The 26,036-nt window shown below is 41.4% G+C and overlaps 3 protein-coding genes across 8 annotated transcripts in view; 2 read left to right on the top strand and 1 right to left on the bottom strand.

Moving 5' to 3' along the window:
• The window catches only part of LOC138210927 (sodium/potassium/calcium exchanger 2-like), a 45,936-nt gene extending 32,521 nt beyond the window's left edge, over positions 1 to 13,415 (bottom strand). For 2 of the 6 annotated variants that reach the window (XM_069170370.1, XM_069170371.1), the window contains exons 1-2: positions 12,971 to 13,414; positions 10,781 to 11,862 (exon numbers count right to left, since the gene is read on the bottom strand). In XM_069170370.1, the coding sequence (XP_069026471.1) occupies positions 10,781 to 11,682 (902 nt within the window). In that variant the 5' untranslated portion in view covers positions 11,683 to 11,862; positions 12,971 to 13,414. Of the gene's footprint in view, positions 1 to 10,779; positions 11,863 to 12,970 lie in introns of all 6 variants that reach the window. The other 4 variants (XM_069170366.1, XM_069170367.1, XM_069170368.1 and 1 more) reach the window with 4 other exon arrangements.
• Positions 13,416 to 20,901: 7,486 nt separating this feature from the next.
• rpl34 (ribosomal protein L34) lies at positions 20,902 to 23,931 on the top strand. The gene is made up of 5 exons (XM_069170365.1): positions 20,902 to 20,936; positions 21,211 to 21,282; positions 21,397 to 21,496; positions 23,555 to 23,658; positions 23,805 to 23,931. Exons 2-5 carry the CDS (start codon positions 21,218 to 21,220, stop codon positions 23,887 to 23,889), a joined length of 354 nt encoding a protein of 117 aa, XP_069026466.1. The 5' UTR covers positions 20,902 to 20,936; positions 21,211 to 21,217; the 3' UTR covers positions 23,890 to 23,931.
• An 834-nt stretch (positions 23,932 to 24,765) lies between these two features.
• ostc (oligosaccharyltransferase complex subunit) lies at positions 24,766 to 26,018 on the top strand. The gene is made up of 4 exons (XM_069170259.1): positions 24,766 to 24,987; positions 25,089 to 25,182; positions 25,258 to 25,455; positions 25,565 to 26,018. Exons 1-4 carry the CDS (start codon positions 24,849 to 24,851, stop codon positions 25,581 to 25,583), a joined length of 450 nt encoding a protein of 149 aa, XP_069026360.1. The 5' UTR covers positions 24,766 to 24,848; the 3' UTR covers positions 25,584 to 26,018.
• The last annotated feature ends 18 nt before the right edge of the window (positions 26,019 to 26,036 follow it).

Raw genomic sequence — 26,036 nt, 5'->3', positions numbered from 1 at the left:
GCGCTCTCTCATTTCACATTTTCAAGAACTGCTTCACCTGCAACAGACGCCCGCGTATCTAAATCTAGATATATGTTCGCTTGACCTTTATGACCTTCAGCTACTGACTTGCACAGAGCCACATGAGTGAAAATAATCACGTGTACAAAAATATACTGATATTAAATCAATAGCCGAGATCCTAAAACAAAATCAGCTCACTGATGGCCTGAGCAATTGGTAGCTTCAGAAGCTAAAGCCCAAACACAGTACAAATCAAATAGCAATGGCCTCCTATGAAGACAGCAGTTAAAGCTGCAGCCAGAGCGATTCAACCTGTCGAGGTCACATCAGAATACAAACTCCCTAAAGACAAGCAGCTTCATGAGGCGGGCCTACGGAGATGCACTCCTCTGTGTGGGCCATAAAATAAGGCGGCTTTCAACGATCTCTGTCCCTGCCGGCTCCACGGCGATAGATTAAATAAAACCTCTATCCGTGTAGCTGATCTGACAGAGCAGGAAATCACAGACACTTTCACGGTAAGTAATGTTGAGCCTCGTGTGACTTCGAAATACGTCAAAAAAGGAATGTGCAAAAAAATAAGCAGCGTGTGAGACTCATTTCTCCACTGCTGAGTCTTTTATTTTTTGTTGATTTACAAAGTACCGAGTGGCCCTCGATGCAAAGAGTGAATGTAAAAATAGACACCACCACATTTAACAAGAACAGAAAATGAGAGCTTAAAGGTGAGGCTAAAAGAAAGGAGATGAAAGGCAGCATTGCAGTCAAAGTACTTGAAGTATGTCGATGACCAGTGAGGTGGAGCTGTCCGTGGTGCTGCACACCAATGACTGAACAGATGCCCAGCTTGTACATATTCTCTGTGATGAGCTGTAGCTGGTTTGGATTTACATTTACTCACTTCAATTTTTTTAAAGGTGGGATGTAAGGAGTTGCCAACTTGCGCTTTACCACGAGTGATGAGGGCTGAATGAGACGAAGGAAAGCGCCAGTGACCTGCTGTACGAATTCTTTTTTTTTTTTTTTTTTATGCTAACCTAAAAGATAGTTTTGAAAGAATATGTCTCGCACTGCAATAAAAAAAATAAAAAAAATAAAGTTTGTAAGTAAAAACATATGGAGGGGCAACAAAATGATCTGGATTGCAAACAAACGTTATTACTCTTTATTGTGTCACGAAAAGTTCTGATTGTGAATCAGACCTCTTTGTTTGAGAGTCAAAAACTTATGTTTACAGGTTGAATTGGACGTAATGGACCAGGTCTAGACTTTCTATTGGTGAGTTTGACTTGAATCCACAGCATAACTACACACACAGAATTCCCTCGACCTCGTTGTAAACACTTGACAGGAAAGGGCTTTGGTCAGTTCATAAAAGATTGCTAATTTAATTGAAATGCTTTTAAATGTAGCAGCATGATTACCACTATTTAACCATTTATAATATTACTAGCCTACCACTAGGAATTGGCATATGTCACTGAAGGGACACTGACAACATGAAATGTGAATAATTCTAAAAAGCATTTCAATAGAAAAGACCAATGTAATGCACTAACCTCCATGTAGCTCAACACAGTTCTCTCCAGTCAAACGTTTACAATGAGATCGAGGGTGTGTGTGTGTGTGTGTGTGTGTGCGTGTGTGTGTGTGTGTGTGTGTGTGTGTGTAGCCAGGCTGTGGCTCCAAGTCAAACCCACCAATAGGAACTCTTGTCTCCTACATCAACGTAAATTCTGCTCATTATGTCCAACTTGCAAAAAAAACACATCGAGAGGCTTTTTAAGCAAAGTTGTCAAGTGTGTGACTAAAACCACTAAAACTGCAAGCAATACTTTCTTTGTAATCCAAATTAAAAAAAATTCTCAGTTCACATGATTTTGCTTACAAACTTGATTATTTTTTGCAGTGCGAGATCTATGCTTTCAAAACGGTCTTTTTTGCTTCTATTAAAAAAACAACAACACAAAACTAACATACAAACATGGCCTTTGTTCGCCACATATACCAAACTTTATCTTCTTTCTCACCCCCACCAGCTCTCAAACAATTAATTTTAAACTTCACCACCTGAATCAAACTTCCCATCTGCTACCCATGATCAAAACAGTCACTACAATATTCTGACAGTCAACTAGTGGACTCAAATAATCATTTGTGTTATATGTGACTCTGAGAGAAATGTTTGTGCAGACATTAATAGGGAAGCTTTTAGTTTCAGGGGTCATGTCCATATTTCTTTTGTCTCTATAAACGTCGTTAAACTGGATTCATAATGGCTTTAGTTCGCATGTGTCATCTTTTTAAGACAATAATAATGATCTTCAATGGTCTACTTTTTTTTTAAGGAAACTAGATTATGCTTTTGATAATTACACAGACACTGTAATGAGTGACAGGGTGACCTTCAAACCATTAACAACACTGAAGAGGCGGTGAAGAGCCACTGTACGCTCCGATGAGAAGGAAGGGGGGAGCCACACAGTACAATTTCCAATTCAGGACGACGTAAAAAGCAGCCAAGACAGCACCTTTGTGGCTAATGAGAACTTTGGCTTGCACAATTATTATCATTGAATGCAATTAAATTGAAATTGGACAAAAGTAGGGCGCTGGCGAGGCTGCCAGGAGAACCTGTAGAATAATTGTAGACAATGGAAGCGAAATGGTGAAAGAAGGAAATCTGACAATAGCCCTCCGCTCGAGCTTTCTATAACTTGACACTGTATGTTGTGATCGGTCAGTTACTTTATTCTGAGCGATATCTTTTTCTCTATTGACATGTCTGCCAGCGTGACAATAAGGAAAAACCTCCAAAACAGGAAAACTAATTACTGGCTCGACAGCAGTGCTCGGCCCTCTCCCCCTCCTCAGACAAGAAGCCACAGCTGGAACCGATGATAAAACTTGGAACTCTTCATCGTCGTGGGGACATCAAAGTCGGAGGCTTTCTATTTTTACATTGTTTGGACTCTGGCTCTGTTGTCGCTGGCTGCCCACAAGTACGAAAACAATTCTGTTTCTCTTCCGATAACATGCATGCTTGTAGAGGTGTGCATGACACTACTGGTTGTATAACACACACAAAAAAGACAGCCAGCAGGAAAACTTCACTTGTGAAATGTGGGCATAAATAAAAAAAATCAAGAAGAGAGATGTATTTTTCTGTAACTTTCTGACATGTTAAACCATGCTTCTGTGTTGCTGCTCCTACTTGAACCTCTGTAACCTTGGGACTGCACGCAACACACTAAAACATCAGTCCATTTAGTTTAAACCAAGATCACTTCTACAACTTTCCTTTTGAAGGATACAAACCTGAATACTCTCCCTGCTTTCATAGAAATATATTGTGCAGCTGAAGGACGAGGGCGTGAAGTCAGCACCACAAAAATACATTTTGTATGTATTTTTAAAGTTTAATCAGAAAAGCCCAAACCTATGCATGTTTATAATGAAAAGTGGGGTTGTACGAAACATACTTTTACTGTAATTAAAAATGGGTATTTCAACAGGATTTCCTAGAAATTTGCCTGACAAAGCTGCTTTTTATATCCATTCAAGCCCAAAGAGGAAATAATGAAACAGATGTAGTTTATAATTTGGTATGAGCTCAGCAGTGCACATCCAGTTTTTACTGACAATTAGCCTATCATCTGTCATAATGGAAGATAATCCCATGAACACGTCACACACAACTAAGATAAACAAGAGATGCAATTCATGCAGAGCAGTTTGGTATTAGTGCATGAGGTGGAAGTTCACTTGGATTGGAGTGGATAAAAATGAAAAATAGCCCAATGAGCAGCGTGAAACAACTGCCTTTTATATGCGTGATTATACAGAAGGTGTGCAGCATCATCGCCGACATGTACAGCGCTGGTGCCCGAATGTCCAAATCCACAGGGAGGGAACACAAACAGTCTGCTCCCTCCACACAACCCCCTTTGTAACTGATCTTTGAAGCACATCCTGATGGAAGATCTCGCCTCTGTGACGCTATTTATAGCTTGGTAATGCATCAGAGGTCGCCCCTTCTATCTCAGCAGAACCAACATCTGCCTCGATACACACTGGCTTATCCAACATTGATGATAGCAGACTTCGAATAGCATAGTTTGATGCAGAATCTTAGACAATCTGCAGAGTCTATTCATTTCGACAAGTATGGAGACGTTCGTCCTGCTTTTTTCATTTTTTTTTTTTGACAGAGAGTTCTCTGTTACTTATCACTCATTTCATTGTCTCATTCTCATACTATCATCACACTCATGAGGAATTAATTTAATGCCTGTAGCGTGATAAAATGTAGCCTTTATTACACATTGCATGATGATATCAACTGCTCAGCTACTAGTTGTTCAATTGTTTTTGATGTCATGTCAGACGTCGGCTCGCTCCGCCTTTAAAAAGCTTTCATTATTGTTATTGTCAGACACAGACTTTCGGTGTGTCACTATGCTCATAACAAGTGTGTCTCCGCTGTCTTTCATAAAACCATCGGGCACAAAGTGCTGGCTAATCTGATCTGCCGAAGTCAGTATTTTCAAAAGCAGCCAGTCAGTCCATCAGCCAAACAATGAGAGAGGCCACAAGATAACAAGATAAGTCCGGCTAGCCTGGTGAGGTGGTCCTGGGGAGGGGGCGGGGAGGTGGGGTTTACGGATGATGAAAGACCCGTCTAATGCCATGTGCAGCCAGAGCACGCCTGCAACGTTGTTCCTCATAAAGATGACTTCATATCATCTGAGGGCTAAACTGACCTCTTTAAAAGATGTTTTTAAATGGTCAAATCAATCACAACAGCTGCATAAAGAAATTAAAGTTACAAATAGAATTGGAAAAAAATTATACTTTTCTTTCTCTCGCTGTGGAGTTTGTTTGAGATGTCAGCATTGACTGGCTTGGCTTACTGGGCTGTTTTTTGGGGGGTTTTTTTGCACACTGAAAGAAAAAGAAAAAGGGCTGGACAAATGATTGCTTCAGTGGGACACCATCAGCATGCAAGGGCAACTCGAGTGCACAAACATTTGTTGCTTTACCAGTTGAAAATGACAAAAGCAGAGAAAAGCACTCCTCCATCTTGTGCTGCTATGATGATCCAAGATTGTGAGCCTGAAGAAGGAGCCGTTATTTCTATTGTGATCTCAAACTGTGTCTGTACACTGTGCGAGATGCGCTCAGATGGAGCGGAAAAGGCATCAGGCTTTTGGGTGGCCTCCTTTGGCCCCTACTGCACATACTGAGTGACCCGACGTTCTGGAACCAGATGTGTCCGTGGACTCGAGTTGACTCTGTCACATGAAGTGACCGACCGCACCACCAGAATAAGAAGCTTGGCTGTAACAGAACGTGCAACAATTAAGAGCAGCGATACGGTAAAAGGGTGTTTTCTGTGACCTATGAAACTTTGTAGCTGGTGGGGCAGCAATGCGGCCATTGGGCCTCGTTCACTAATATGTGCGTAGAAATGTTCTTACTTTGCGCACGCAAAATCATGATTGATGACACGTGCGTACCGGCCAATTCTGTTCTGACCACCTTGCGTATGTTAGTGAATCAGAATCATTCTAAATTGCAATTAGCATACTGCCACACTCCCATTTCTCCAATATAAATATAAATAAATATACTGCAACCAAACTAGGAGTAGGCGGGGCTGGGATATGATAACGATATTATTGTTGATACCATAAAATATTTGGTTATTCATTTCAAATAGGTGTTATAGCATCATGTGTCATCATAAATGTAAGTTTGTCTTTAAATATTCAGTAAAACCAAAGGTAGTGGTTGGTTGAACATCTGATCTTCTGTAACCAAAACAATTCCTGATGTCACTCTCCTTTTTGGAACTAACTCTTTCAGCCATGCTTACTGTTGCTGTGCATAGGTTACACACCTAAAGTATGTTGCACAAGGGTACCGGATTGATTTCCGAAGTAGGGCGATCAAAACTTGTGTGCATGCGTGTCTGCAGCTTAACATAACTTTGATTGGCCCTGGTACAAATCGTTTTTTGGGCCCCTTCCCTCAGCAGGGAGTAAGGCCATTGGATAAACACATTAGCAGTAGCCAGCATGCCTGTCTACTTATTAACTATTGAGATTAAAGCAACCAAATTAAATAAGTAAAAGTGATGAGTGTAAACAATGTTGTTGTTTTTGTTTAAATGCAGTTTTGGAATTTTTTTCATATGGAAAAATAAAGTTAGCCTACGTCAAAACAGCTATGACTCAAAACGATAAGGGCACAAGGTGGGAAGGTGGTATATGCAGGTATAAAAGTATAAACCAGTTGAAACCAGATTGGTGAACGATTGTTTAATTGAAATAAATTGTGTCGACAGACCGGCGTCACGGTACCGTCATGCATCTATGAATCACCAAGGTCGCAGAGGACAACACTCACGTTCTTGGCAGATTCAGCATCGGGCAGAGATTAGTGAAGCTCTGCTCGGCTGACACGTGCCATGTGCGACGTTAATGAACATTGATTGCATTTGGTGGGTAAAATTGTGTCCCTTCAGATTTATTAACCTGCTTTACCTCTTGCCTAAGAGTGGACGAATTCGATCAAAAAGGGGGACGCAATGATCCGTGACAAGAAAGGAATGTGGAACGGGGGCAGAAAGTGTGGGGGCCCTTGACGTCACAGTTATGTCACGTAATGGTGTGACATCCTTACGTCAAAAAAGTACCAACATTGCTGGTATGATGATATAAAGTTCCTTTAATAACAATTCAAATTGTAGCGATATTACTGAGTGATAAGATGCGACACAAACACAACAAATACTAACGCCTCAAAAATTCTCAATATGAACAATATTTCCAACTTCAGAAAGGTAGAATTTCTTGCGGTGATATTGTACTGGATTAAATTACACTGCAATGTATTTATCGACCGAGTGCCGAGTCTTGTGCATCATCTGAAGTCCTGATGAAATCCGTATTTAACAATGAAAATAATAATTCACTATTATTCAGTGTCATCTCTGTCTTCTAAACTGATTTAAAATAATAGATAAAAGCTGTCATCTGCTAATCACCCCCCCAAAAAATGCTGCTTCTAAACAGAAAGCAGAAACATAAAAAGTGGGTGACAGCATGTAAAAACACAGCCAGTCCGCATCCCAACTCGCTGGGCAAGTGCCCTTCTTGTGAGATTAACAAGCAGCTAAGCACTCATTAAGTAAACAAAGGTATTAGGCACCAATCAGGCCAGAATGAAAGGAAAATGCTTCCTTCCAACATCTGCTTGGGTTAAAGATGGACGACACTGAAGCATGATTATATGATTTCACAATGTGAGTTAGAGAGCTTTTAAATCAGTTGTTGTGACATCAAGGGAACAAATGTATTTGAAATTGTTATTTTGGTGATTTGATAAAAATCAATGAAAGCTTTTGCCATTTTTGAGAGACATAGTCACCAATGTTGAAGCTACTGTTGACAATAATGTAATTTTAACAATGGATTGCATCATCTCTTACTTAGTGACAACCCCAAAGGCATTTTGTTTTGATTTTATGGCCTTCCTCTTCACCGTTTTGGTTCACTTTCATCAGCACTGATTGCAGCAACGGTAGACGTCTGACTGACACAATCTGTCCACCACTGGACATCAGACACACAAAAATAGTGACCAACAACATAGTCAACAAAGTGGTGCATTTAACTGCTGAAGAGACAGACACTTCTCTCAGGTGGTGGTGGAAAGAAAACCACAACTAAATGGACTAAATGGAGAATACAGCTTGTGTTGATTGACCCCAATGAGCCAAAAGGTATCAGTTCCAGGCAGTCATATTAACTAGAAGACATTTTTTTTCCTACCTCTCAGTATGGTGCGAGGCTATTTTTTTAGTAGAAGAAACTGGAGTTCATTTTTGTTTTGTTCATCTTTGTTCATTGATTTCAGTGCATCTCCACAACCAATATCAGCCGAGTGGAGAGAGTGTGAAACCGTCCATATGCGGTCTCCGCCCAAACAATGCGATGTCTTGAACTTGCTACAAACAAAAGCTTCTGCTGTCCTATTTTGTGGAAGTGGAAGTGCATAGTGCTGTCGATCATTATATTTGTGTTAACTGGATTGAGAGATTATTGCAGATTGCTTTTCAATGACGCTGTTCAACTGCTGATAAAACAATAGCTTAAGTAGACCAAGCAGCCACTGCATGGAACTGAGATCTGACAGCTGTGTTTGGGTTGTATTAATAATGCTAGACCTCAGCCTACAGGTTAAAAGACCAAAAAAAAAAAAAAAAACATCCTATGACACCTCTGATTTGTCCGAATGATCAAAATGCAAGCCCTGCTTTCTCCATTATACTCACTGCCTGGGAGCGAACACATTATTTTCTAGAAAATAAGAGAAACAAAGCCATCTATTTCTGTGTTACCGGGAGCAGAATAAACGAGTTAGATAAAAGAAACTTTTCACGTCAAAAACAAAATAAAAAGAAAAGGCAGCAGAGGCAGTTATCTAATGTGATGAAAGGCGGCAGTCACAGATACAAAACTGACGGATGACTTCTAAATACAGAACATCACCCTGCCGTCTACGTGAACCTCAGAATCTAATTTTTCATGGTATTTATAGCAAACATACGTTGTTACTGGCAAACTACCAATTACCAGCCGAGCAGCCCCATAACACCACCTCTCCTCTGCTACTGCCTGCCTGTGTTTCGGTCTATGGCAGCAATGTAACACACAACAGGGACGTCCCGATATCATAACGCATGTAATAGTCTCAGGGAAGCCCATTTTAATCAAGTGTTTATTTCAAGGACACGGCGTAAAACGACACTAGCGTCCTCACACCTGCTCTGCTGTATGGAGGACACATTGGAACACATTCACCACAATGAAATGATTCACTTCATAAAAGTTGGTGTCATATTTTATCTGACATTTTTATGAAATATCTCTGGAATTCTAGTCCTTGCCCTCCTGTGTCACTCTGCTTCGCTCGTGTGAACTCACACATATTCACAAACGCACGCGCACACACACACACGCTAGCGAACATCAATTAACTCTCAAAATAACACTTGTGTCTTGAAATACACATGTCCCCAAAGTGTCAAAGCTTGATTAAAAACTGTGTTTAGATGATTATATTCTAATAATATTTGTTCCTTTGTAGCTCTATTAACCCTGACCAGGCTACAAATGACAAAAAGAGGTTACCTGGCAACCTATATCTAAAGTAAAGTAACAGCTTTAGATGGTCATTTTGAACATCTTTAATTCATGTTTTTTTAAATGAGGATGCTGGGAAGTGGAGCCACGGTTTTGTTACCCACAAAGCCAGAGAGAGGAGAAGCTAAATCTGCTGTGAGCGACTGGAAGATGAGACGTGATGGCGGGGTTTTAATCGACTCATCTGTCTTGCGCAATTTTTTTCCTCCATCAAAAGTTGTTTTCCAGCAGACACCCGTGCACGCTTCTCCTGGTCAAAGTACCCAGAATTCATTGCAGTTCAAGGTCACCTGAGTCTTCTCTGGCACTCAGCCCGTGCACCACAGTTCTCACTCTCTTCTTGCACATAAACCCTGAACCAAATGACTATAGCATATAAAGCATACAAGTACAGACAATGATAATGTACATGTTTACTTTCAAACAAAGATGCATTCGTTTTAGCATTTTGGTTTACACACACTGCACAGCAAATGCTGCTATTGGCTTCCTTGAGAGTTTTTGTCTACATTGTGTAACCTGCTGTTTAAATATCCTTTATGTACTCAGAATAAATCCCGATTTAATGAAAGCTTTACAGTACAACTTTCTAAAAATTTCATTTTCATCTCATGTCACAAAGAAATCTAAATCCGTCCGGATAATCTCTACACTGGTATCAAATTGCACTGCAGTGTCTTTTGCCCTCAAGTGTCATTGACGGGGTGAATGTTAGGTGAAGTGACGCAATGATTTCTACTATTTTTGTCAGCAGAGTATTTGCTATTAATGCCTTTGAGCAAGGAGTGAAATATTATGCTGACTGACTGTATGTGAAGAACTTCCACTTAAAGCAAATATGAAGAGAAGCACGGGACAAACGCACAAATCCTGTACTTGGTTCACCTCGAATTTTATATGCCAACAATTTAAATACAGTGTTTATGTCGGGAATCTTTAACTGGGCGGAAAAAAATATCTCCTGAGATTTTCCAAGGGATTTGTTTGTCAGACTGGGACACAATTTGTAAAGCTTAACCCAGAATTACACATTTGACTCTGTTTCATTAATCCCACAGTGGAATACTGTATGTCAGCCCTGCACAGCAGCGTCGAGTGAATGGTATTAATGTACGATGGTCAGTTTAGCAGCTAAAAGTACTCCACACTTTATGCCCAATATGTTTCTGTTATTTTGAAGTAATGAGTGCACGATATAAGCCAACACAGCATATGTTTGGAAGCAGCTGTTCCATATTGAGTGATCTAAGAGTGCTGCACATCTGAGAGACACTGGTTCTATTTGAAAATAGTCATTTGGGTTGATGAGAACCAAAAGAAAAAAAAGATGCATGTAATTAAGAACATGTCGCTACGAATAAACTGGTTTGAGGTTCAAGTGAAACCATTATCAAAGCAAGTCATTAGAACGAGAAACCAGCTGTATGAAGTGTTTCAAATGGGATGAGTGTGTAACCAGAGGAGACATCGAAGGTCATTTCTATCAGCCAAAAACTCATTACTGCACATACTGCAACGTCTTTAATGTTTTGAAACTTCATATAAAACTATATGTTCAACTCACCTTGGGCTGTACCTCTACTTCCACCACTTGGTTCTTGTTCATGCAGCCTTTGACAAAGCCCTCCATTGTGCTGTTGCACTTCATGAAGATAACGTAGGCGCCGTAGGCGGACAGCAGCGTGATACTTTCCCACATGGAGATGATGTTATCCAGGAAGAAGATGATGAGCATGATCAGATCCATGATATAGAAGGACACGTCACGAAAGAGCGGCCACCAGGTCAAGTTGAGGATCTCCTTGGAGAAGATTGCACACATCCCGATGACGAAGAGGATGTTAAAGACGGCCGAGCCCACGATGGTCCCGATGCCCACGTTGCTGTGCGAGATGAAGACTCCAATGATGGAGGTGAAGAGCTCCGGGGCCGAGCCGCCTGCCGCCATGAAAGTGGCACCCGCTACGTCATCTGAAATGGTCAGTTTCTCTGTGATGACTGTCAGTGCTGGGACGAAGAACTCGTCGCACACGATGGCCAAGGCAATGAACATGTAGATCATGCCAAACATGTGGAGAGCCACGGCTCCTTGGCGCCTCTCCTCGCGGGTAAAAAGGTCTCGTGGGTACTCCCCATGGCTCTCGTTGCTATCTGCTGTGGATTTCATGGCTATTGGCATGTCAGCTGACACATTGGGGTCCCACTTGTTTTGGGTGAAAAGTAGAGTCCTGTGTGGGGCCGACTGGTGGAGGCTCTCCTGGGGGAGCGCCGGCTCACGCACCCCCCCTGAGCTCCAGGTCAAGGCACTGAAGGAGACAGCACTGAAGGCCACCAGGCTGAAGACGAACCCTAAGATCCGAACGGGCCGCAGCTTTTTTCGCAGACACCGACGGCCCGTCTGCTTCCAGGTGGGACCCAATGTGGGTCTTCGCTCTAGAGCATCCATGCAAGGTTGATCTGAACCCATGTCTGTGTGCAGCTCTTGGGTGTCCTCACTCTCAATTGGTCGGTAGGAAGAGGGGAGAGTGGGCAGCGGCGATTATCGGAGACAGTGCATGGTGCTGTCTTCAGTTTCAAACGAGCTTAAAAGATTGTAGGAGCTTTCCAGGGTCTGGTTTGCCAAATGATGTCTTCATATTAGCCTCTACTGGACAGTGTTGAAAGAATGAAGAAATAAATTAATTACTGGACCAAAAAAAAAAAATCAGAGTAAAATTGGCAATGAAACACGATACATTTTTTATTTATTTTTTAAAGTGATTAATACTGTGTGCACAAGGTTTATTTTGGTTTGGATTAATTAGTCTAGTGACTAATGGCAAAATGCAGATTTCATTTTTGACCTTTAAATAAATAAAAACAATAAAAAAAAAAAAACTACTAAATCAGTGTTGCTGTGGAAGACCAAACCAATCTATTCCAGACCAAGAAAACACCACATGAAGACATTAAGGAAATGATATACAAGAATTAAAGTCTCATGCACATTATTCAGCCTAAAATGGATATTTAATGCATAACATTGGTTTTAAAAGCATCCTGTGATTTAACTGTTGTCCCCTCACACTACACTGAAATAAATGCCAGCATTTATGAAGGAAAAATAAATCCAAAAACGTATAAGTTTAAACATTTAAATGTAATTTTGTTGTGATGGTGGTAGTTTTGTAGCCTAAGCAGACAACCATTAACCCCTGAATTAACAGAAATCTCAAGTGGGCTAAATGAATGTAAACCACAAGATACGCAAACAGACGGAAAAAAAAACTTGGGACGCAGAAAGGCGATATACTGACTGATCCCGATTTAACCATTTTATATTTGTGCCAACTTGTGGTGAGAAATCTTGAGATGCACCTGCAAATATGAGGAAATGTGAAGGCCGACGGTTTACGGACATCACTTGGCTGCGGTCAGTCACAGACGGTAAGCGGTGCGACGCTGCTGCTCAGGTAAAAGCAGATGAAGAAAAAAAAACAAAAACGCGCATCCTGTCCTGTTTGACTTTTCACCGATGCTGCCTTCAAAGCTGAACGCCTTCGCCTGACATGCCAGCAACACTGACAACTCTCCCCCCCCCCCCCCCCCCCCCCCCCCCTGTCTGCCCTTCAATAAAGCATTCGCCCTTTCAGCTGTATCCTCACCCCCAACAAACGGCTACCCGTCATCCCCGAGCAAAACAGCCCCAAACATGAGTTGCTCCTGGCGAGGCGCATGACGCGTGGAGAGCCTCGCACACCCGTGTCATGCCTTACCTTTGACAGAGGCGAGGAAACAGCCGCACGGCAACAGCAGCAGGTTGGAATTAGGAAATCCTCTCCGGTGCCCTCTTGCTCTCATTGAACAAAAAAAAAAAAAATATGTGACCGGTCTCCGCTCTCCGACGGCAGAGGAGGAGCTTTGGAGAGGAGAGAGAGAGAGAGGGGGGGGAGAAACAAAACCCTGCTCTTCCAAACAAGCTCCACTCTCCCTCACAACAGCAGCAGTAGCAGCGGCAGCATCCGCTTCTCTCGTATGAGAGAAGAAAAAAAAAATAAAAAAATCACCCAGTCGAAAATACCTTGCTAATGTAGCAGAACACTGCGCTGGGATGGGCTGACCACGTGAACCGGCTGGTTTATTAATAAAGCCAGGTAAGCGGCAGACGGCGCATCCCTCCCCTCTCGTCTCACGCGGCGGGGGCTTTGGTGATGTTTAATTTGAAGGAAGGAGTTGCCGTGGTTACACAGAAAAGGCAATATTTCCACACATTTTCTTATTTTCATTCCTCTGGTGGCGGAACAGGTGGATGTGCCTCAGCTCAGTGGAGGATGTATGCGCATGCTTTGGGTCATTTCAAGGTGACATGCGCTGTGGTGTCATGTGCAACCAAAAGGTGCAGCACTATTGATTATTTTTGTCACATAAAATACATCCTTACACCGAGTAGGTTTGATTATGAAGGCGTTTTTAAACATAAGGGGAGATTTGCATGTTGGGTTTCTTCCCATAACATCTTTACTTGGCTTAGCATACGGACTGGAGACGGGTGCGAGCTGCTGTCCCAAAGTAAGAAAATACCAGCAAGCCTATTCCTTTTTTCTGTTATAGACAAAGTGTAAAAATGATGATTTGTGTGTTGACACAGGGTTGTGCGCGAGACCTTTTGGAGTAAGCTGTACCACAAATACATTTTTGCACTTCAGATTTTGTCGGAAATTAAGAAGTCCTATTTCTTTACCGTTTTTAGGATCTTAAAGTGCCAGAATAATCATTTAAAAAGGTCAAACACGCGTTATTGCTTCATCTGTGAATATGTCAGCCCATGTCCATTGTTCTTCTGACATAATAACCATCATCCTTTCAGGACCCCCCAAGATTGCCATGTTTCCCCCTTCGTGTCAAACAAAAATTCCCCACCAACCACTTAGCACCAGGCGACGGGCCAAAGCCTGTTCGATAGGCAGGGACATGCAATCTTTACGCAGTGTGACAAAGTATGTGCGACACTAATGGCTGGGTGCTGTATAATAAATCATGATTCACTGACCTCATTGATTGCCCCATCTCCTCTCCTCTCCACTCCTCTCCACTCCTCTCCTCTCCTCTCCTCTCCTCTCCTCTCCTCTCCTCTCCTCTCCTCTCCAGCTGCTTCTTGTTACCCAACAGGGGACAAAGAGGCTAAAAGCATTGACTTGAGTTACGTCACATTATCAATAGTCTGATGTTTTGTGACCATTTAGGTTCATATCAGTACATGGCGCTAAATTAGCTGATCAGGACATACTAGGTATTTAAAAGAGCTCTCTCATTGTCCCCCTGATAAATAATTCAAAGGCAGATCTTAAATTTCTTTTATCAAACAGTTTCTTAAAGCCATGTTTTCACTTTTTTTTTTGTAATACCAGACAGATATGAGAATGTTATCTTTTTTTTTAATCTAACTTTTGACAACAACAAAAAAAGCATACATGCATATTTCTGAAGGAAAAGTTCAGCAAAATGTCAAAGCTGTTCCGCCCTCATAAAATGCCTTTAGAAGGCCTGCAAGTGAGATGCTGTCAAACTCCAAAGTGCAGAAGACCAATCAGTCACTTGCGCGAATGAGTTTGATTGCTTCCCTCCCTCGATAAAGCAGTGGTGTTCTTACTGGAGCTGTCGCCACTGGGCTTCAACCCGTCCCAACACAGTTTTCCAAGAGTACAAACTGCCTCCCTGTGCTGTGAACTGGATTAAAACTCAGATTTGATTCGCGAATGAACACGCAAGTAAGCTACATGATCGATCAGATGGTGGGGGATAACAAGGCTGGGCTGCTGGGTAAAGGCTTTGTCACCAAACCATCTGTCAATTTTGGGTCGTTAAAAGGAAATTCCACTGATTTTACTAATGAAGTTTATTTGTCACTCTTTCAGCCTGTGAGAACAGTTGTATCATGTCTGCTGTGACTCCAGGAGGAGTTTTTACAAAATTTGAGACAAATGACCTGGATGATGTCGCAGTTAGGTCATCAGCGTATCTCGCCATGAGGTTGAGACTTGACATTTTTAACAGAGCAAGCTTGAGGTGTAAAAAAAAAGTGGGTATTTAGGAGGTTAGGAGTAGGATTGGGAGTGACCCACCCTGGAAGACTAAACATGATTATGCTTTTGGTCTCGATTACTCTTTAAAACCAAAAATCTGTCACTTGTACTCTGACCTTTACGGATTGTAAAAGTCAAACTGGGGTCCAATTTCAAGTGGTTTGACTTAAGCTGGTCTCGTGTTTGAGTGACAGTAACTCATGAAGCCAGTTTAAATTGTGACTGGATGACACAAAAGGGCTGTCACGAGAGCAAACAGGTTTTCTTTTTTTAAATAAGTTTAGCTGTATGAGCATCTGGTCCGTACACATGATAAAGTCCCTCTGAGCCTGTAAACACCCCCCCTCCCCTCCCCTCCCCTCCCCTCTTGAAATTTAGATCTGTCGATATTTTTGCCTATCAAATGAGATCCCATCCAAGCCGTCAGCTCTTTTTCAACAATGGTCCCACAGTGCACACACAAGCCTGTCCTCTCCGCCACAGCGCCGACCGCTCCTGATCTGGCGGCATTTCCAGCCTAAAAGTGATGACTGGTCACAGGGTCATGTGGGTTGGGGTTGGGGGGGGGGGGGGGGGGGGGGGGGGGGGTTGGCAGTTGTTTTGATTTGTCTGAAATCTGTGCTGCGACAAAAACAACAGAAATGTCCATGCTGGCCCTGCCCCCCACCTGGCCCACCCTCACTTTGGCCCGGTAGCTAAATCCGAGCCTTTGTGTCCCACATAGTTGTATGGATTTGTCAGCAATGGGGCAGGGGGGGATAGATAGGGTGATGATAACCAAGCAAGTTTTTTTCCGGTGAGGAGGGAAGTACGATCGACTGAGGCAAAGTATTGAATTAGCCCCATTGAAAAAGTCATTTTTATTAATCAGTCACACAAAGCTTTTAGGTCTCGTTGAGGAGGAAAGCAGTGAAATTGGAGTCCCAATATAAGCATTTTCTAAGACACTTGCTTCAGATTAGATGTTGAAAGCCTCATGTTAGCAACCCCCGAATATCACCACCACCGGCACTAATACATCTGCACAAAGAGGCTTGGACAGACCACCTGCCCGTCAGGAAAACACAGTCAGCTCAACAAAATGGGCCGAGGCACCAATGAGATGCTCAGATACTAAATAGTCAATCAATGAAACTCTTGAAAACAGCTGAGTAAATATTTCCCAAAAGACAAGTGGTCTGTCTTGACTTTATTACACGAAAAACAAGATCCGATGATAAAGTGGGAGAAACATTTCAGGTGTTTCAGGGTTTGGATTGGAATATTCATTTTAGCAGCAGTAGTGCTAAAGAGATTAACCAATTGATAATCCACAGGCAGGTCTGATCACTAAGTGCTGGACCTGATTGGATACAATCACACAGTGAAAGTAAGACCCCGTTTTCACTGGAGATTGTTATCATTTAGTGCAGTTGGGATTTTATGGAGGTCATGAGTTCAAACTCCTATAATTTTGAAATATTCAAGCTGAACATTTTTTTTTAATGTTTCCAGATATACATCATTTAACTAACTGGACTTTTAATGTTGTATTATTTTATTATATTGTGTTATTAAGTTAATTAACAGCACACATCTGTATGACTCAGAGGTTTCCTTCTAATGGTCTTATTTGATTTCTGACCTTTTTTTTTTTACTCTAAATTGTTGCTCAGTGATTTGGGCATTTCTAGACTTCTATTCGGCTAAAATGGGCCAATTTCAGGACATTATGCCCAAACGTTTTGTTAACATCCCTTTGACGCCTCTTGAGTTGAAGAGTCAGCGGCTATTAGCAACTCTGTGAGGCTGTACATTGATACCAACATCAGCATCCCAGCTGAGTGAGCAACGCTACAGCTTGTGCTACTAAGTGTGAATGTGTACTAAATGTCATCCAGTAGTTTCAGTCTGAAACACATTGCATTGTAAAAAACCTGCTACACGTAACTTTAAGTTGTGAAAATGTGTAAAATGGAAACGTGTGGACTCGATGGTACCTACTGCCCTGAGCGTGTTCATCAGTTGTGATACACTAACTTCAATCACAAGTGAAACCGCGGTCTGCTTCCAAATTTAAAAGAAGTTGACTTTTTAACCTGCTTTGATTGCAACAGTCACAACAATCAACATTTAAATAGCAGAAACTATTTTTTCCATCAACTGTCAGTACTCTTTTAGGTATTATTATATTTCAGCCAGAATAAGTTTGAGTGTTCACAGGGGTATATTAAGAAGCTAATCTTGGAGGATTTATGCCTTTTATCATTTATATCATTGTACTAAAAAACACAGAAGACCTCACATCATCATTTTACTCTTGACTGCATGCTGTTACCACATTGTGTATTTAAGTAGAATACATTGCCTAGAATACATGTCTGTGATCAGAGTCATGAGGTGAGCTGAAGCAAAGATGCAATCAATCTTTGCCTTTTGTGACCTTATAGTATTTAACCACTGCACGACAACGCTGCCGAAGGACAAACGGGACAAGAGAGTCCTATTGATCCGCTCCTTCCATCCCTTATTTCACTTTACTAAAAGCAGGAGGGACAGCACGTGCAGTGTGTCCTCATGATCTTTTTGAATATGCCGCTTCATTTTGAATGGCTTCACATCCCTGAGCATCTGATCACCGTTACCAAGCACGATATGGGCGATTTAGTGTGACGGTTTCAAGGTTCAAGCAAACAACAACCTGACACTGCAGCATATTTTTCTTTGGCTGTTATCCGTCATTGAGAAGTCTGGTGTGAAGGGGCACGGCATTGATACAGGATGTGTCCTGCATTATAAGGTTAATCTTTATGTCAACAGCCCCACAGATGGGCGGACCTGCTGGGCAGCAAGGATGAGGTTTTTGGGGCTTGGAGGGAAAGGGAAGTTGGGAAATTATAGCTGCCTGTCTGGTTATGACAAGTAGGAGGGAGAAATGAGTGAGCTTGGGCAAAATCCAGACAACTGAAAAAAAAAGTCAAAAAATGTTTCATGCTCTGATGTCATTAGGAAGGCGAACGCAGAGCTGTAATCCTATTTTAATCGCAGTGGATTTATTAAACAGGAGCAGCAGGTTTAAATCTCAGCAGATTACACAGAAGGCCCAAGGAGATGTGGAGAGAGGGGGTCGGCTTGCGTAATCAAGTGCACTTAAGGTGATATGGTTCATCTTTGACCAGCAGCCCGGACTGATTGACAGGGAGGGGACCCGGGTGGCAGGGGGCGTCATCAAAATCTAACGAGTAAAATCCTCTCAGATGATCTAACCATCATGAATTTATTGATATTTGTTTGGATTAGCATCTAAATTAACATTGACATTCTGACTTTTAGAATAATTACTTCGGGCAAAATGAAGACAGACTGCCTGCAGATGTTACTAATTATTTGGATGTGTGTGTGTGTGTGTGTGTGTGTGTGTGTGTGTGTGTGAGCCTCAGTGTCCCTTGGAGTCGGTGCAAATCTTCTTGGCACCCTTCGTGAAAGACCGCGATTCTCGTGATGAACGGGTCAATCCCAAATCACATCACATCTGGACTTAATCAAATCAGTGCCTTAACAGATAATGTAGAACATGCTTTGACCTTCAGGGGGTCACCATCGGTAGAAAGTTTTTAATCAACAAAAACAATAGCAGTCTATGTGTAAGGGGAGGGGGGGTGGGGAGAAGCGGTATTTACACATTCATAAAAAAATTCTTGGAAAGAATTACCAAATCTTGCAGCTTATTTTTGTAATTTACTGGAAAAGACTTTTTCATTTAAGTCAAACACATTTGGGAATTGTCAGTCTACATTCTCTCAAAAAACAACAACCAAAAAAAGAGACTGGCACAAGTTAATATTCCACTTGATTAGAATTTTTTTTAAATATTTTCTTAGTTTACCTGTAAAAAAATAAATAAATATATGTATTTCCTGGTTCAATAATTAATCTCCAAAGACAGTGCAAAATAACGAATTTATCACCGTCAAAAACCAAGTCCCGCCAGTAGGGAATTCAAAGTTAAGCACTAAACTAGACTACACTGTTAAGAGCCTTGTGTTGTCCCTGAACTTTGCCTTTGCCAAATGCTTCATCTAAAAGAATGCAAGCTCTCCACCTGTTGGCGGAGCTTGGCAAGTGTCTTGCTTGTGACACAGCACCTCTTTGACAGGGAGCCATTTTGAGCCATTTCTCTCGTCTTTGGAGGGACAGTGTGTTTGGTGCCTTTTCTTCTACCTGGATATTGTCTTTCAGCTTCAATGGCATATGCCGTTTGTGTTGTTTAACTGCATTGATGAACCTTTATTGAGATTTTTAAGGGGTGGGGATTTGGAGCAGTCAAAAAAAGTTTCCAATTTTGGTTTGAATTTCTTGCAACTAGTATTGCTTACTAATTATGTTCGAGTAAACCTGCATTGTTATTTTTCTTTACTTAAATTTGTTTACATATTTATAGTAAAAATAAGCATTTTATTTAAATAAATAAAGAATAATATTTGTTTTTGTAAGATTTGGAATATGCTTAAAATACTTTCACAGAGAATAACACCAATCATGGGTTTTGCAATACAATCCCATGTGACTAAGCATAAAGAAACTTTTTTTTTTTGCAAACTCAGTTCAACAACAAAGCTCCCCTGTTCTTTATGAGGTAAAACCAGTTGGTTTTGAGTGTGCATTTATGTCTGCCAGACAGCTGCAGGATTCTTCACAAGTCAGACAACACAAATTACAGCAACTGCCTTCAGGCTTATCTTTACACTCTATTTGTGTCGGTACGTCTATAAATGTGTGAGAATCTCAATGCAATTTGACATTTGTTTCCGGGTGACAATATTTAAAAGGTTAACTTGCTACTCACAACAGCACCATGCATCCAGCCCATAGTCAGGTATCTACTGCCATCTGGTGGGTATTCAGTGTACCTGTCTTGATATTGTAAATAAAAAATAAATAAATATACAGTAAAAAAAAAAAAAAGAAAGAAGTATAAAGTAAAAATGTCGACTGTAAAAACGATGACTGTGAAAACAGTATATTGCTCCTTGCTTGTAGATGCGGGAGGGTCGCCAAAAGGTTCTCTCGATAGGATTTTGTTCAGGAAAACATTTTGGCTTGCAGAGCAGGGGGAACACAGGTGAAACTGATTACAGTAATTGCACACCTGTGCTTTTCCTGCTCTGACATGTCGAACTGTGCCGTGAAAAGGGAACAGATATTTAAATTACACAACCCTGAAATCTATTGTGGTTACTTTATTACATATTGGGTGGCAGTTTAATTTCAGTTGAATTGTGTTAAATGAAAAAGTTATTTTATCTAATTTTTTTTAACAACATCTCTGATCTTTTAAGATATATTACATGAATAGCCAATTAAGGAAGTTGTACTAGTAATAATTTAATTGAATTGTGTGTATTACTGTTTTTTTGTTTTGTTTTTTTTGCTATGTTTGTTTGTGCTTTTGTTCTTTAAATGTGTTGCTGACGTCACATGACAATTTGTAATTTCAACATAAATAAACGTAGAGGACACGGTTCGTTTTTATGTAACAAACGCATCATTACGCACGTTTCTTACTGCGCGTAGTGAAAGGGAACCGCCAGCAGGGGGCAGACAAACGCTCAGCTTTGGAGGAACTTTAAAGCTTTAACATCCGCCTCGGTCCTTCCTCTTCCGGTTAAGGCGATAGCAGGTATGGCGTCCCCTTGTTTTTCCTCCGAAACCAAATGACTTTAGAATCGACTGTAATCCTACGTTTTGAAAACAGATTTAGTCCATTTGAAGGAGAGAAGATGCTCAGAGTAACTCGTTTTATTTAGCGATGTGATCATTTAATGACTTACCGAGTGATTGAGGGAGTTTAGACCGCCTCTCCCGTTTCATGGAAAGGCCGCCGTGTGCGCACAAACACGGACAGCGGCTGCAGATGAGGCTCCTCTTAAAAATGATTCGTGTCTTGTTTCCAGCTTCAAGATGGTGCAACGCCTGACTTACCGCCGTAGGTTGTCCTACAACACCGCCTCCAACAAAACCAGGCTGTAAGTGAGCTCTCCGTGATGCGTTTTGGTTGCGCGCCGGTGAAGCCGGTGCGGTGACACTTGATGACCGGCCGTGTAACTTGTTGCCCGCGGCTCCTCTCGTCCTACAAACAGGTCACGGACGCCCGGTAACCGGATCGTGTACCTGTACACCAAGAAGGTCGGCAAAGCCCCCAAGTCCGCGTGTGGCATCTGTCCGGGAAGACTGCGTGGAGTAAGTACATGTTGTTTTTAAACCCCGTGAAGATGTTTGTTCTTCCACAGTACACGTGTGTGTGAGAGAGAGAGTGAATGAGTGTGTGAGTGTGTGTGTGTGTGTGAGAGAGAGTGAATGTGTGTGTGTGAGTGAATGAGTGTGTGTGAGTGAGAGAGTGTGTGTGAGTGAGAGAGTGAGTGTGTGTGTGTGAGTGAGTGTGTGTGTGTGAGAGAGTGAGTGAATGAGTGTGTGTGTGTGAGAGTGAATGAGTGTGTGTGTGTGTGTGAGAGAGAATGAATGAGTGTGAGTGAGTGAGTGAGTGTGAGAGAGTGAGTGTGTGTGAGTGAGAGAGTGAGTGAATGAGTGTGTGAGAGTGAATGAATGAATGAGTGTGTGTAAGTGAGTGTGTGTGTGTGTGAGTGAGTGTGTGTGAGAGAGAGTGAATGAGTGTGTGTGTGAGAGAGAGAGAGTGTGTGAGAGTGAATGAGTGTGTGTGTGTGTGAGAGTGAATGAGTGTGTGAGAGTGTGTGTGTGTCTCCTGTGTTCAGAGGAAGTCCTCACTTGTGTGTGTGCACATGGTCTCATGTTTCGTTGCAGGTCTGGGGAAAAAAAAAAAAATTTAATCAAACTTTGGAACAACTGGGAGAAATCTTTATTTCCTTGAACTGATTCTAAATTTAATCTTAACTCGGGTTAGCACTCTGCGTTGGATTATCTACAAAAGAGACGGCGTGGATGATTTGGCTGCGGCTTCAGACCTGTTTTTACAACACCACCACCAGCACCCTCCGCCAGCTCTTCTGGTTTGCTGTCTAGAAAACTTTGATTAGGAGCATAATAGTGAAAAATGGAACCTAATATGAAAGAGAATATCATAATTATAAAATCTTTATAGGTTTTTGGGTGAACTTTAAACTTACATTTCTGACACCAGTTTCAGAGGTGCAGAAGCAATTTAAATGTCATGTTTTTTTTAATTTTATTTATTTATTTTATTCCTAAAGTTGTGAGTTTTAACTGCCTGTAGCCATTCGGTGATTCAGCTTCCTGGTTGCTATAAATTTGGGAATACTACAAAAAAAAAAAAAAAAAAAAGTATTTTACTGTACTGATATACTGATATTTCCAATCTGAAAGCAGTTTAGGTGACCTTCAGGTACTGCCATCATCGTGCCTATATCAATACTTTTTAAAATCACAGACTGTTGTTAAGAGAGTGGTAATTGTATTATATTTACACATCTATACACTTTGTCTGGAACAATTACGCTGACCAGGCAGGAGTTTTAGTGGTTCTTGCTGAAGAAACCGTGACACTGGGAATGAGTTCTATAAATTAATCTCTAAAATTCAAATGGGCATATCAATTTTTAACCCAGCTATTTGTACGAGATTAAGATGTGAGATTAGTTTGCTCCAAGTAAAGAAAGCCCGACCAATCTCCATTGTGCTGCATCCACATATATACTCTGATACAGGTGTGTGCTCATTTTCCTAATTGTGAGAAATGTGTCTTACCTCAATATGTGGGTCATATTCTTGGACTTCCATGCCAGGCTTTTCTTCAGGACAGTGAGAAATGAAGGTCCTTTTCTTGACATCTGAAAGCAGGAGCCCACCTCCAAGTCGGAAAAGACACAAGTAGCATCAGAACAGGCAAAAGTGTGGTCCAGCTGTAATGGTGAAAAAAATGATCCATCAGTTACTGAATTTTAAACTTGTCAACATTTCAGTCTTTTCACTAGTGTGACGAGATTGAAATGTGTATCTTGGTTAATTTGGAAAGGTAGAAGTGACAAAAGTATAACACTTTTTTTGTTGTTTATTTTAGTTGTAGAGCAGGTTCCTTAAATCTACATCCTCCATGTTGCCCCGTCAGTTATTTACTGTGATCCGCTGCATGCAGTTCCAAATGCAGAGTAGCGTGACAATTGTGCATTTTTACAGATTAACATACAGACTATAAATGTTTTTTTTTTTTTAATGCTGACGATAAAATTGCTTGACTTCTGCGATCACGTGGAATCATTTTTCCAAGCCGGTACTTGATCATCGCTGTTGTTTGTTGTCTTCCAGATTCGCGCCGTCAGACCTCAGGTTCTGATGAGGCTCTCCAAGACCAAGAAGCACGTCAGCAGGGCCTACGGAGGATCCATGTGCGCCAAGTGTGTGCGCGACAGGTAAGAAAAGTGTTTCACTTCACCTCCTGACTCCCGAGGAGCGTCAGCCTTGATTCTGTCCAAACGTCAGGCTGAAGACACCATAAAGGATACAGGACGTGGACGTTTTGAATGACTCGTACATTGTCTTTTGCTTTCATTCTCAGGATCAAGCGCGCTTTCCTGATTGAGGAGCAGAAGATCGTCGTCAAGGTGCTCAAGGCACAGGCACAGAGCCAGAAATCTAAGTAAAATGCGTATTTGTATTGCCACAATAAAAAAATGACAAACGAATCCATTTCTTGTTGTGATTTTATAATGTCTCGGTGTATAAATCTGCTGGGGTTCCCCGTCATCAAAAGATTTGCATCTTTGAAATTCGAGTTTGTTGTACAAATGCCAAAACTACCATCCAAATATTGTGGGATTATAAATTAAGTTTTCATGGGGCCAAATATAGCTTTTAGATTCACATCTGTTTTAAAGAGGCTTGTTTTCAACCTCAAGTAGGGACCTTCAAAGAACTATACAAAATATTTTTGTTAATATTACTAGGGGAAACAATGATGCATCATATATTTAAAAAAAAAAAGGTCCAACGTGTCATTAAGCATATTTCTGTGCAGCTCTCAAGTGTGCAAAGGGTTCCCAAAACATAGCTGGTTCTCTTGTGAGCTGAAGCATTTTGATGCTGTCAGGATAAAACGACTCGGCTTTCATTCAAAATGCCAGAAAAGAGAAACATCAGACCAAAATGAACGTGATTATATTGGAGCAGGTTGGGCATGATGACGTCACTCAATCAAAGTAATTCTGACAATTGAAATTTTTGATTGATTGTATGATCTTCAGTATTAAATATTTGATGATGATCATAATGAAGCTGGTTTACTTTGAACTTAATGTTGGTAAGTTTCAGAGGAAGTCCACGTTGATACGTATGTCCGACGTCACGGACACGGCTGAATTTGTCAAGTTTATTTATCTTAAAATTAGTATAAATTTAAGTGAAATAATTTACTTAAAAAAAAAAAAAACTACTTTACGCTAAAATCACCAGATAAAATATTTTATCAAAGCACTTGAAACAGCTGTTTGAAAAAAAAAAAAAAAACTACTTCCGGGACACGTCAACAAAGCGTCTGCTCGGACTGTTCCCTCTCCAACTCCGGAAGTTGTACCGCAGCGATAGAAACGCTTTTTCATTCACCATGGAGACTTTATACAGTTTACCTTTTGCTGTGCTTGAATGCCCGAATATAAAACTGAAGAAACCGTCATGGCTGCACATGCCGTCGGCCATGACTGTGTACGCCGTCGTCATTGTGTCCTACTTTCTCATCACGGGAGGTAAACGGAGCTGCTCAGTTGAAGCTAGCCAGCTTTAAGTGCGTGTATTATACACGCTTCGGGATCGATTCGTAATTGTTTGTTTTTGTTTTTTTGCGTAGGTATCATCTACGATGTTATTGTGGAACCACCAAGTGTGGGTTCAATGACTGATGAGCACGGACACCAGCGACCCGTCGCCTTTTTGGCATACAGGTACGACGGTGTTCATATTGTCTTGCGTCTCAAGTAAATGAAATAAAAGTGACGCGTTTTGTTTTTTCCCCCCAGAGTAAACGGCCAGTATATAATGGAAGGACTGGCCTCCAGTTTCCTCTTCACGATGGGAGGCCTGGGCTTTATAATCCTGGACCGCTCCAACGCACCAAACATCCCCAAACTCAACCGCTTCCTGTTGCTCTTCATCGGGTTCGTCAGCGTCCTCCTCAGCTTCTTCATGGCCAGAGTGTTCATGCGCATGAAGCTGCCGTAAGTCTTGGTCATTTCCCCACAAAATAAATCAAGATCCACTGGGATCTTTGATCATCTGTGATTCTGCTGTTTTGCAGTTGTACTAATTTGTCTTTTGTCTCGTCAGAGGATACCTCATGGGCTAAAGACACAAACGACCCAGTTCGACAACAGATTTGGATGGACGGAGGACACGCTGGAGGGCCTTCGCGCAGTTCAATTATATATAATAATATAATCAACAGCCATTAAGGACTGAAGGCACTTGACCTCGCTCAAGAAATTAGACCAGACTGTACCGACAGTGACACTGGCTGTCTCTCTTTGGTGTTTTAGGACTTCCTTTCCTCCCTATTCTTAAAATGTCTCATCAAATTGTGTCTCAGACAGTGTGGGGAAGAAAAAAAAAAGAAAAGAAGTTATTGAACACTGATGGGATGGAACCTCTGATTTGGAAGCAGGATTAGGACTGTGTGTCTGAATGATGTTTAAGTCTTTGCATAGAAATAATTGGAAAAAGTCTTGAACCTGTCACGGTTGAACTTTTGTAAAAGCTTGCAAAATAAATGTTCCTTTTCACACCTCTTTGCAGTTGTCGT

This window comes from Embiotoca jacksoni, unplaced genomic scaffold (genome assembly GCF_022577435.1).
Source record: "Embiotoca jacksoni isolate LCO1_2020_lvr unplaced genomic scaffold, fEmbJac1.0.p SCAF_49, whole genome shotgun sequence".
NCBI lineage: Eukaryota > Metazoa > Chordata > Actinopteri > Embiotocidae > Embiotoca > Embiotoca jacksoni.
This window is presented reverse-complemented; position numbering and strand designations above follow the sequence as displayed.

Excerpts from the sequence above, each read along its gene's own strand:
- rpl34 (XM_069170365.1), top strand. The coding sequence starts at position 21,218 with ATGGTGCAACGCCTGACTTACCGCCGTAGGTTGTCCTACAACACCGCC. Across the intron at positions 21,497-23,554 it reads GTCCGGGAAGACTGCGTGGA|ATTCGCGCCGTCAGACCTCA; the intron begins GTAAGTACATGT and ends GTTGTCTTCCAG. Across the intron at positions 23,659-23,804 it reads GCCAAGTGTGTGCGCGACAG|GATCAAGCGCGCTTTCCTGA; the intron begins GTAAGAAAAGTG and ends TTTCATTCTCAG.
- ostc (XM_069170259.1), top strand. The coding sequence starts at position 24,849 with ATGGAGACTTTATACAGTTTACCTTTTGCTGTGCTTGAATGCCCGAAT. Across the intron at positions 24,988-25,088 it reads CTACTTTCTCATCACGGGAG|GTATCATCTACGATGTTATT; the intron begins GTAAACGGAGCT and ends TTTTTTGCGTAG. Across the intron at positions 25,183-25,257 it reads GTCGCCTTTTTGGCATACAG|AGTAAACGGCCAGTATATAA; the intron begins GTACGACGGTGT and ends TTTTCCCCCCAG.